The sequence below is a fragment of the Sinocyclocheilus grahami genome, unplaced genomic scaffold (genome assembly GCF_001515645.1).
Source record: "Sinocyclocheilus grahami isolate Dianchi unplaced genomic scaffold, SAMN03320097.WGS_v1.1 scaffold397.1, whole genome shotgun sequence".
Taxonomy (NCBI): domain Eukaryota; kingdom Metazoa; phylum Chordata; class Actinopteri; order Cypriniformes; family Cyprinidae; genus Sinocyclocheilus; species Sinocyclocheilus grahami.
In genome coordinates this window covers 299,652-312,444 of record NW_015505576.1, presented here as the reverse complement: position 1 = coordinate 312,444, position 12,793 = coordinate 299,652, and the positions used below count along the sequence as shown (strand labels likewise).

The window sequence follows — 12,793 nt, the reverse complement described above, 5'->3', positions numbered from 1 at the left end:
AATTAATTACAAACAACAAAGTTACACAATGAATTACACATGCAGTTTTAAAGTAGAAAGACTAAAGACTATTCTCTTGCAAAACTGTGTTTTTACAACTTTTATTCAGTTCACTAATTATAAATTTTATGTGGTATTTACAACTTTGTTTTGTGTGTGTGTAGTCATAAAAATTAAATATCCTAAAATCTTTACTTATCAATTTCAGTTTAATCACATTTCAGAACAGAGCACTGGTTAGCCTATATTATAGAATAATTTTAATAAAACATTTATTTACAATATTTATAAGTGGAAAGCGTTTACATTGTTTTTCACACTACAGATCCAGATAGAGAAAGAAAGAAAAATATAGATAGAAAGAAAGAATGAATGAAAGAAAGCGATAGAAAGAAAAGATAGATGGATGAACAATCAGTAACACTGGATTAAAACCTGACATTTTTATTCTATGAATCTACGATCATGTTAATATATTAATATTTAATTGCATCAATAGACAAAATCAACATATAACTTTATTAATAGGTAATTAATACAAAACAAAATGTTATAGGTAATGTATAATAATATTAATGACTGATTCACAGATTTTGCTTCATTATTACTAACAGCTAGAAATATTTGTTTATTTAAATCATATGTACTTCTTTCATTTATTTGTGTGTGTGTGTGAGTGTGTGTGTGTGTGTTTTTACCAAGATCTAATCCTGTTAACTGAAGTGTTTTTTGCTAGTTTGATTGATATTTCAATAGAAAACATCTAATATATGTGCGTGGGAAGGGTTTTGCTCCTGGCTTTTCGCATAAATGCACTTCTCTCTTATGATATGGATTTTTAATTTCTCCCCTTCGTAAGTGTTAAATCAGAATGCTTTTGTGCCTGTTATGTCAATTAAGAGAAATGAAATGCATTAATTTCCCACACGGCTGAATTAAACGTGATGCCGTGGCAAAAACGAATCAGTGAGAGCTGATGTACAGAAACAAATGTTGAGCTGAAGACACTGGAAATGTCATTCATCAGTCCAGATGTGAATTCAGTGCTGATATATAGACATTCATCTTTCCAAAAAGTCAAATGAAACCGAGATGTGAACCTGAGCGTGTGGCGGTGCTGATCTATTGACTTGTTTTCTCTAAACGTGATGCTTCTAGAGGAACGTAAATGATGAGAATACATGTCAGCTGCGCTTTGCCTCTTGCATTTGATTCATGTATTACATTACTGCTGTTTTAATTACATGAATAATTGAAATGTAAATCATATGATCATGTAGCACTGCCTTAGTGACAATACCATAGAGAGAGTTTTCTAGCTGCGAGAATAAGCAGCTGTTTGTATTCTTTGGAAAGCTCACAATGTACTTGTGAAAAAATGATTTATTTATTAAATCACAAACAAATATAACAAATACATATTTTGTATTTGTTGTGTTTTTTGGCGTAATCATAAACTAGATCTTATCTGTGATCTGTGTGTTTTGTAGAATCAGCTGTAGTATATTTGAACAATAAATTCATCACAGTAAATCAGCTCTAATGTGTGATGAAACGATTCGATCAAATGTGATAAAACGACTAAATTGTTCAAATCAATGCGAAATTGCAAATGTACAGATTTTTACGCTGATTTAATAAAATTTTACTGAAATGAACTGACTTCATTGCTTTTATAATTTTCGGATCTTTTCTCAGGGTCAGTGCTTTGCATTTATAATGCCAGAAAATCTTATTAATTGAAGGATGGATTTAAATTAAACTAATAAACACATTGGTCACAATTGTGTTGACTGTGAATAATAAATTTGATTAATTGGCTTTTGATGGTCCTCATTCTGCAGAATGATTATATGTAAATGAATTCTTCTTAAAGTCTTTTCTGGCATTGTGCTTGCTTTGTGTAGAGGATTTTTGAATTCATTTTCATTGATTTAAAAACTATGATTCACATTTAGTAAAAATAGTATTTTACTGTAAAAGACTATTTAAGTCATCATTTTTGCTAGCATTTGGTTGCTTCTAACCAGGTAGAAGCTGTAAAAAATACCACAGTTATCATATATTGTGCTTTTTATTTTTCGATTTTGTTGAATTGTCTTTTATTAAAGTATTTACTTTTGCAGTATTAACTTTTACATGTAATAAAATCTAATTAAAAAGTTAAACGGGTGATGAATTAGATTCTGTCACGTGGCAGTCAACTGAACAGTACAGTTATTGCAGTTATGTGTCATTTAGTTTAATCGTTCTTTGCTATTTTTTGCAAGTGGTTTAGTCACTATATTTAAATAGGAAAAAATATTTTTCAGAATTGTGCATTTTATGCAAGAAACATGATCAAATGTGTTTTTAAAGATTGCTTTCATAATGCAGGTGTATATTGAGAGATCAGTAGTTCTGATCGATATTGATATTTATCAGTGATTCTGACAGATCGGTTGATAGTTTTTTTTGTTTTTGTTTTTTACAGTACTTAGAAAATCTCTCTCTTGAACCATTCTCCCTTATGGATTATTATATGACATGAAATTAAAATGTATGGATCTTTCTGTAGATATGACTGATCCGTTTGATGTCTATAAATATTTGTTTAAGCTATGTGTATATATTTTTTTATATTAACATTTTTGGTTCCTATAATCAAATGTGTTAGATTCTGTCAGGTGGCACTTCAAATATTTAAGTAAGTTAAAATTTGTTTTTGATTTCAGTGAGGTAATATTGTGCATTTTATGCAAGACCAAATGTGTTTTTAAACATTGCTTTTGTAATGCAGGTTAATGTGATATTCACAGATTGCAAGTTGTTATTTCTAGTAAGCTAAATCTTTCTCTTGAACATCTATAATATCTTTCTCTCCCTGATAAACATGAAATGTTCAAGATTTGATGGATCTTTCTGTAGATATGATCAATCTGTTTGATTTCTATAAATATTTTAGAATGATAGTTTTATAATGTGGCTCCTAAAAGTTAAACTAGGAGCCAAATGTATTAGATTCTGTTAGGCAGCAGTTATAAAGACAGTTACATTAATATTTGGTGATTAAAGAAAATAAATGTACTTTAGTTGCTTTTTCCTGCGAGCCTGCTGAAAATCTATTCAAATATGTGACGATCGGTTGAGATGCTAAACAAATCCCGATTCAATTAGCGGTAGGAGTTTATATGAATGTATGTCTGAGGGGAACTTACTGTCTTTAGAAAAGTTTAGATGGTAATTTCATCTTGCCTCTGTATAATGCATATTAAAGTTCATAAGTGCAGCGCTGCTTTGCTTACAGCGGAAACCAAGGAAATGCTTTAAGCGCCACCTGCTGGCAGAGAGTGAATCTGCATCTTGTTCAGCTCGTCTGCTGTTTCGGTTTCATGCAGATATTTTTTAATGTATATTTTCACAAAACTGAAGTCAAACCATTCTGTTTTTGCTTCAAATTTCGAAATTATACAATGTAATTTAGATTAAAAACACGTTGCATGTATGCAGCATCTTTGTTTGGAACATGATTAAAATGCAGTGGTTGCCTCTCATTTTAAATGGAAAGAGCACAGACAAAGCCTAGTTTTGTTTATATGAAGAGATTTCTTTTATTTGTGTTACTTAGTTAGTTGATTTGGGGCTTGTTTTAAAATTTCTATTTAGTTTTGTTATTTATATTTACATTATATTTACATTTTGTTATTTAGCAAACGCTTTTATCCAAAGCGATTTACAAATGAGAACAATAGAAGCAATCAAAACCAACAAAAGAGCAATAATTTACAAGTGCTATATTAGTATATTATTATAGTGTTATATTTCAATTTCACAAAGCATTTTATCCGAGCAATAATAAAAGGACACATTTAATTTATAATTTGTTTTAAATCTCATTTTGTTACAAAAATTGCGAATCGAATCGTTACATCCCTATTCTTTAGTATTTTGACATTGGCAAATGATTTAGTGCCTCGATCACTCGCTTTACTACAAATATTTAAATAAGCAAAATCTGTTTTTCAAGATCAGTTTTTTTTACTTCAGCAATGAGATTCAGAAAAGTGATCAAATGTGTTTTTAAACATTGCTCTTGTAATGCATATTAAGGTGATTTTGACCGATTGGTAGCTCTTGTTTTTTTTCCAGTACCAGAAAATCTCTCTTTTTAACATCTATATATCATTCTCTCCCTGATTTTATTATATGCCATGAAATGTTCAATAATCTGTGTTGATAGGACTTGTCTGTTTGATATTTATAAATATTTAGATATTTATAGATGATATAAGTGCATGTGTATCTGTATTAAATGAAGTGTGTGTGTGTTCAGAGTAAGCTGGTGATGGAGGGCTTCAGGAGCTTACGGGAGGGCGAGCAGGTTGAATTCACCTTCAAGAGGTCGAGTAAAGGTCTGGAGTCGCTCAGGGTCACGGGGCCCGGCGGGGGTCCATGCTCGGGCAGTGACCGACGCCCCAAAGGGAAGGCCCCGCCCCTCAAACGCAAACCAAAGGGAGACCGGTGAGTGTGCTGAGCATGATGGGATATGTAGTTTAATATGTTTTGTTGCCATTTCTGTCATGAAACTTAACTGGACTAAACTGGGTTATTTTCAGTTGTTTATTCTGCAAACATGTAATATTAATAGTTCAATGGGCACTAAACTGTAGATTAACTATAAATGGTATCTTGCTGGACGAATGTTTTTAGGTTTTATTCTTTGTTATTCATAGCTTGTCTTTAGCAGTTGCTGCTGGTTTTTCTAAATCTTTAGTTGGTTGAAAATACTTTTCAGAAGTCAGAACAAAAGTCTGCTTTTATTATTTATAATAATAGCTGTATTGCTAATCTACTAGTGTTGTTTAGTAGCAGTGATTAATAATCCAAATAACTGGAACAATTGGAAGTTATTAATTAGTAAAAGCTGATTTAAAATATTGATTAACATAATCGATCTGTACATTTATAAACATTTTAAGAGAAGAGATCTATAATCTAGAAAAGACTTAAACGAATTGGTTTCTATTAAGGTTTAATTTCTTAACATTAGTTAAGCACATTACTTTAACAATTAACAATACTTCTACAGCATTTATTAATCTTTAATAATGTTAACAGTTTTTATGATCAAACGTTTTGTCTTTAAAATTGCACTGTGAATTAACATGAACATTTTTATTAACTAAAATTACTTAAGGTTAATAAAAGCTGTAAAATATATTTCTAATTATTAATGGATGTCAGAGAATGTATTAACTAATAATGTTAACAAATGAGACCTTATTGTGAAGTGTTAACCAAATGCTTTATTTTATTTATTTTAAATGTTTTCTAATTCAAAATATACTCAGATGGCATAATAATAAATTGATATATGCAATAGAGCAAGGGAATTATATAATCACATGCTGCATTTAATTTAAAATATTCTTTTATATAAAATAATTGATTTATTTATGATTCATCTGATAGTGTACAATTTTTATGCAGACAGGATTATTTATCTAAAATCTTGTATTTCTGTTTTACACAAGCATTTTCTTCATACTAGCCGCTTTTGATTTGATGTGGATGTGTTTCAGGGTTAAAATTCTCAATGTTCACATATCAATTAAAAAGGCTCTCGCTTTCTCTGTATAACAAAATCAATTCCAGTATTGATAACAGTCTGTGAAGCCACACATCTTGTACTTTTCAATGTAGACCGCTCATAGTTTGGTTTCGCCAAACGCTTTCTGTTCACGACTCGCATTGATTGTGAGTCTGTCTTCTACTTTGTGTTGCCATGGTGATCAGAGCAAAAAAATAAAAATCCAAACTGAATAAGTCTTTTCAGTCTGTTGTGTTGTAGCTATTTATAAGTATGTATATGTGCGTGGGTGAGCCGTTTATCACATAGTCTGTCACTATAGATGCGCTAACAAAAAACTAGACATTAGACGATGGACGTTTTATTGAAGACGACCTGAACTGATGATTAAAAATGCATTTATGAAGAATTTTTTAAAGTAATTAATCTGGTTGAAACACAACAGGTGCATTAGGACACGGCTCATGAAATTGGCTCATAACGGGACCTTGCTAAATGCATTGCATCAATTTATTAATAATAATTGAATAAATTATTTAAACATGGTAACTAATCAATGACAGTGTTAATTTAACTGAAAAACAATTGATTTTACGTAAGTTCAAGATCATGTAATAATCATCTTAAATACATGAGCTTAATTAATCTTTAGTTTATATTAATAGTTCATTATATCGAATAATTTAGTTTAACGGTTCTTTCTTTGTATCTAGAGTCTGGGTGTCAGATGCTGTCAAGCTTCACAGTGTAAATTTAACTAAAAAGTCTCTAGACAACTGATTTTATGTCAGTTTATCAGTTGAAGTACATAAATATTGACTGTAAATATCAACAGTGAATATTGTGATGATGTGCAGCTGAAAGTTCAAAATCATGCAATAATCATTTTATGAGGTTAATAGAAATTATTATTTATATTAACCGATTGTTTAGTTTAATGGTTCTTTCTTTGGTTCTAGAGTCTGGATGTCAGAAGGAAAATGATGCTGTCGAGTTTCACAGATTTTTGTGTTGGTTTTTATGAAATTCAGTTTTTATGTTGTGATATTGAAGAGCAAAAATGCAAATGGTCTTTTATTTTTAAGATTGCATCATTACATTTTCCTTGACTATAGGCTATTTATGTTTTAGATGTGAATGTGTGAGGAGATGAAATGATGAAATCAAAATAATGATCAAATGTGTGTCAATCGCAAACGTTCTGGCTTTATTTATTTGTAGTTCAGCGCTGATGTCAGCTCAGTCTTGTGAAGTTTGTTGGTCTAATATCCAGCAAATTCAGCTGTGATGCTGTAGTTGATCCACGCCGCCTCCTACAGGCTGAAAACAGTCAGGGCACATACAGACAAATAGAATGTCAAAAGTGCAGTTTAACCAAATACTTGTTCAAGCAGTGGTTATTGTATGTTGGTTTCAAGCACCTGTTTGAAACCCTATTAAATTAGAAGGTAACACTTTATTTTAAAGGGGTCATATGACGTTGCTAAAAGAACATTATTTTGTGTATTTGGTGTAATGCAATGTGTTTATGCGGTTTAAGGTTAAAAAAACACATTATTTTCCATATAATGTACATTATTGTTTCTCCTCTATGCCCCGCGTCGATTTTTACAAAGCTCATCGGTCTGAAAAGTGTGCTCTGATTGGCCAGCTATCCAGTGCGTTGTGATTGGCCGAATGCCTCAAGCGTGTGACGGAAATGTTACGCCCCTTACCATACTGTGATGCCCTCCCCCAGCAGGACGAGACAAAACCAATAAAACCCATTATAAACGAGGCAGTTGTTGCATCCAGTGGGGACATAATTACTGATTATAATGACTTATACTGTCTTTTTACGCATTGCGTTGCGTATCGCGCCGCGTAAACATAAAACCATGTCTGCATTTGTGATCGGAGCAAGAGCTTGTATCACTTCAAAGAGAAAGGAAAAATCGAAATCGCATCATATGACCCCTTTAAAGAGCAGGTCATATGGGTTTTTGAAAAATATCTCTTTTGCAGTTTATAATGTAGCTATCCTTAAATGAAAACAATCTGCAAAGTTGTTAATCAAAAAAGTGCATGATACATAAGGATATTGTCTCTCAAAAGAGAGAGTCGATTCTGAATCGCCTTAACGAGTCGTCATATTTTCGAATCTTTAGCCTGTTACCGGTATACGTCACTGGGTAACACATTTGCATAATCCCCGCCTGCCCGCAAAATACGAACAGAGTCTGACCTGACCTTCCGCTAGTTAGTGTGTTTACATCATGTTGAGAAGACACTGTTCAAGGATACCACTGAAATACAATTCAAACCTTTTGTTGTGTGCATGTCATTTTACTAAGGACTGTTTCTCTAATCTTGGCTTTTATCTTCGTTGGCTTCTAATCTTCTTAATTTGGACTAGCAAGCTCTCCGAACCACAACCTGTAAGTACGGTTGATACGTTATGTGTACATTTTTAATTGAGTGCTCAAAATATCACGTTTTTGTGCTAATATGTGATGTACACCTAGTGCAGCTTTAGGTTTCCAGGTAAAGCACGATATTAGTCTTACTGAAATAGTTATGATAATTCGCTCTGAACCCACTATTTCCTAAGAATGTGTTGATTAATGTAGACTGACATTGTTCTAATTAGTTAGTTTAATAATAAAGAATGTAGTGTAGTGCACAGACTTTATAATCAGGGTTTGAAATTAACACCCGCCAACCCGCCAAATGCGGGTAAAAATCAGCTGTGGCGGGTAACACTGTCAAATCACTAGCCAGTTTGGCGGGTTACTTTTCGTAAGTTATGTTCACTCATTAATTTCTTTGGTAAGTTCATGCAAGCCAAATCTGCGCAGGTTTAGCGCAAATACTGAACTCGTGAGACATCATGACATTATCGAGTATATTGCAAAAACCAAACAAAACACACCTAAGTTACAAAGTGCACGCATACGTGACGTGATGTAGTCTGGTTAGACTAACTTTGTGCTGTGCGCATTTAGAGTGCATTCTTTCATTGCATGATTCAGTCTGTTAATATGCATTACGAATGATCACATAATTCAAGATAAGGGGGTTGAAAAATATATATATTTATATCAATTCATATAGTTAATATCACACGAAGAGTGCCGTTTAAAAAAAAAATCAGCATGGTTACAAATGTGATATTGATTTTATACAACAGTTCAATAAACAATAAGTTAATATCAAGAGACTTACGTTTTAGACACCATATTGGCTGTTTTTGCGTTATTTCGCCAACAGAAAACATTCCAAACACAGCGCTGTTTTGCGTCTCTGAGCAAAATCAACCGTTTAAATGATTCGGTTCATTCGCAATGACTCACTTAACAGTGACTTGCTGCCACTTACTGGCGGGTTTAATTTCACATTTAAAGTATCTTTTAATTTTTTTAATAATTAATTTAATATCACTATTCAACATTTCATGTTTAAAATATCAAAACATTATTTATGCATTTGTAACTGCAGGTTAAAGCATCCCATGTCCCTCTAAGCTGCATTAACATTTGTAAATACATCTAAATGCCACTTCATATTCAACTTCTGCAAATATGAATTTTATTGATACTGATTTCATTTGTTTAGTAACAGCCTAAATGTAGTATTGTTATAATTGCCTGATTAAATGTAAGAATTTGACTCAAAAGATGATGCACACTTTTAGTAAAAATGGATTTATAAAGGTAAAAATCAATCTAAACTTATTGGAAAAGATTAATTTCTATCACTGCTGTGTGTGAAGTGACCACACAGAATATGAAGAATATCAAAATCTTTAGGAGTCAGCTGTCCACGGTATCCTTAAGATATCAGCACAATAACACACGCAGCAAAATATTGTCTAATTACCTTTATCAATAAAATTCCAGAAAATTTTTAGATATTATTTTTTGTCAATATCGCACACCCTTAGTACCGACACAAAATGATTTGCAACAGTCGCTTTGTCATGTAGACAGCCTCAAGCTGTTGGTTTATTTCGGGGTTTTTTTGGCTGGTAGAAGTTATGAATGGCCGGTAACTTAAAAATTTAGTAACCAAATTGGCTGGTGAGTAAAAAAGTTAATTTCAATCCCTGTTTATGATCATTGTGAAATTGCTGTTTATTTTGCCGCACCAGCAGTTATAGGGTTAATGCGGGAGAGACCAGCGAGTTAGTTAGGCTGGTGCAATACAGCTGGTCTGTGTTCTGATTAAAAATAAAGACACAGAGCGTCTTTTGTCTGTCGTTCTTCAAACATTACAGTAGACATATTTTGGTTTACAAACTGTATTGTTTCATCAGTTAGTCACGTTAGCACTCGGCTAACGTATCCACCATTATTGTTTTAAGTCTTCACAGTTTAGCAGCTAAACTTTAGCTGTGGGCACGATTCGCTTGCATAAGTGTTTTGTATTTTATGTCATTATTATAAGAACGGATTGGAGCACTATATTATTGTTTTATGTAATGGTGCTTTGTCAATGGTAGCGCTCGCTAACTTGCTCAAGGACTCCTCTCTGTGCCAATCACAGCAGGCTTGGCCATGGCCAGCTGACCAATCAGAGCAGAGTAGGCTTATTGGATGGAAGGGGTTTGCTCCGAACTTGCTTGGAACGAATTGTTTCGAAATCATTGACAAATGACTCTATTATTAAATGTGTATTCTGAGAAAATTACAATGCTTTCTGACCTTAGATGCATTTAAACCTGTTGTAGGGGACTCCAACACAATATTAGGACACTTTAAAATACCATATGACTTGCTCTTTAAGATGACGTAGTTACATGTAGGCCTACTTACTATGGTAATAACAGTGGAACCCTTGTAAATGCAGGTTTGGGCAAGTTTGTCCCATGTTTTTAATGTTTTTATTTTAGTTTACAAAAATAAATTTGATTAAATATGATTTATTTTGGCCAAAACAATCAGTGTCCATTTCCATTCAGTTTTATGATTTTTTTTTTCTTAAAATAATTGTTTTACCGGTAATAGATATTTACACACATATATTTTAATGCAGATATGCTGATTATTTACTTAAGATAATCCTTCAGTAACTTTTTTTAAATCACAATATATCTGCATTAAAATGCACTCATATGAGTAGGCCTGTCAAGATAACAATTTTTTGTTGTGCGATATATTGCCCCAGAAATAATTGCAATAAGCGATATTATGGTCCTATTAAAGACCATTTTATGCCACTGAATATATAATCATAATGTAACAGCATAATAATGCAAGAAGGCCTACACACTTTCAAATGACAACAAACTTTTAATTTTTAAGAATGTTTAGATCATGGAAATTAAGAATCAAAATATTAGATACCTTAAAAAACTTGAATAAATAGTAATAAACATTTTCTAACAAAAAGTGCAAAGTAACAAGTACAAAAAAAGAAAAATGCACAAAGAACTTGTATGGAGATTTTTCCATCTACAGATTTTTTTCCTGACCTTTTCTCTGTAAATTAAGCGTGCACACTATTGCCGAAAAACACAACCACTGCTCAGCAGTCAGATGTCCGTATGCACAAAGGCACAGATCCCTAAACAAGACCATATCTGCATTGTCGCAAAACACAACCACTGCTCAGCAGTCAGATGTCCGTATGCACAAAGGCACAGATCCCTAAACAAGACCATATCTGCAGATGAAACTTTGTTTGTAGAAGCACTTTTTAAATTTGAACTAGTACCTCATAACTACACCACGTTATGTTCGAGAATCTGCAAAAGACACAGGCGCAAGTGGAATGTACAAAACATGGTGACATTAATTTTTAAGTAAATATAATGGGCGATATATTGTGTCACCAAAAATTGAGGTCATGTACATATATTGCGCGATAAGTCGATATATTGATTATTGCGACAGGTCTACTGCCAAGCAATATCTTTTCTTAACATACCTGTAGCCTCTTTACAGTAGAAAACACAGCAGCTTTGCTACATTAAAATAGAAATCAAATCTATTTTACGGCAGCTCTGAATGAGTCTTATCACATTGAAAACAGGAACCTACTGGTTTAATGAACAACCATTTTGATACAGTACTGGGATCGGTGCTGTAATGGAGACTGGCCTGCAGGACCCTAGCGTGATTAGATTTCATCTATGTCTGTTCTCATGTAATTTGCCTTAACTTAGTGCTGGGTCAGCTATTTTAAATTGTAAAATATTTCAATTTTTTTCTGTTTTTACTGTATTTTTGAACAAATAAATGCAGTCTTGTGAGCAGAAGAGACTAATATTCAAAATATTAAAAATTCTTAATTATTCCAAATTTTTGACTAGTAGTGTAAGTGCTAAAGGGCAACACCCTCTCTCTAACTCTTACAAACTGATCAGCTGCACCTATAGACAAGCAAGATAAGTCCTGTTTTCCAAAGCAAGATAAGTCCTGTTTTCCAATATATCTCCTATTTGATTTGTACAGTTTAAGAGTATAATTTCTATAGTGCTTTAATATAACCAAGCATTTTTCATCCTTCTGTAGGTGTTATAACTGTGGAGGTCTGGACCACCACGCTAAAGAGTGTGGCCTTCCACCCCAGCCAAAGAAGTGTCACTACTGTCAGAGTGTCACACACATGGTGGCCCAGTGTCCCCACAAGAGCGCGCTGTCCCCCTCCACATCTCAGGACCCCCAACGCCCCTCCACCTCCGCTCAGTCCCAGGAAGAGGGGAGCCAGTCGGGCTCATCGTCCTCTCCGGAGGAAGCATCTCAACGGGGGAGTCACTCCCAGCGCTGGAGGAAAAGCCGGGACTGAAAGCGACCGAAAGGTTCCTCATCCAGACGAAGCCCGGACCCGAAATCATCTACCTCACAGAGGAGACCCTCCCTCCCTTCCTTCCTGTGCAGCTATGGTATCAGCCGATGGGGGTCACGTGTGTACATGCGTGTTCTCACTGAGCAATCACAACAAACTCTGCGACTGGCGTGTGTGTGTGTGTGTGTGTGTGTGTGCATAAATGAGCAAGTGTATTTGAAGTACTAAAAATCACAAGGCAAAATAGATTACATTTAGAAGAAAAACATGAAACAGTGTTTTAAAAACTCAAGCATGAAGTCAACAGATGTTGCAGTTTGCAAGCCATTTTACCTCCATAATAGTGAAATGGGCTTTTGATTGAGTAAATATGTTTGCCGTGTACTGCATAAGTGACGCCAGTGAACTCGCTTCAGAGGAAAACTGAGTAATCATGTTACCTTTGTGATAACATGC

At 33.6% G+C, this 12,793-nt stretch overlaps 1 protein-coding gene across 1 annotated transcript in view; it reads left to right on the top strand.

The window, feature by feature from the left end:
- LOC107550364 (protein lin-28 homolog A-like) overlaps nucleotides 1-12,464 on the top strand; it is a 25,905-nt gene extending 13,441 nt beyond the window's left edge. The window contains exons 3-4 of the mRNA XM_016231625.1: nucleotides 4,313-4,500; nucleotides 12,064-12,464. Of these exons, the coding sequence (XP_016087111.1) occupies nucleotides 4,313-4,500; nucleotides 12,064-12,337 (462 nt within the window). The 3' untranslated portion in view covers nucleotides 12,338-12,464. The remainder of the gene's footprint in view (nucleotides 1-4,312; nucleotides 4,501-12,063) is intronic.
- The last annotated feature ends 329 nt before the right edge of the window (nucleotides 12,465-12,793 follow it).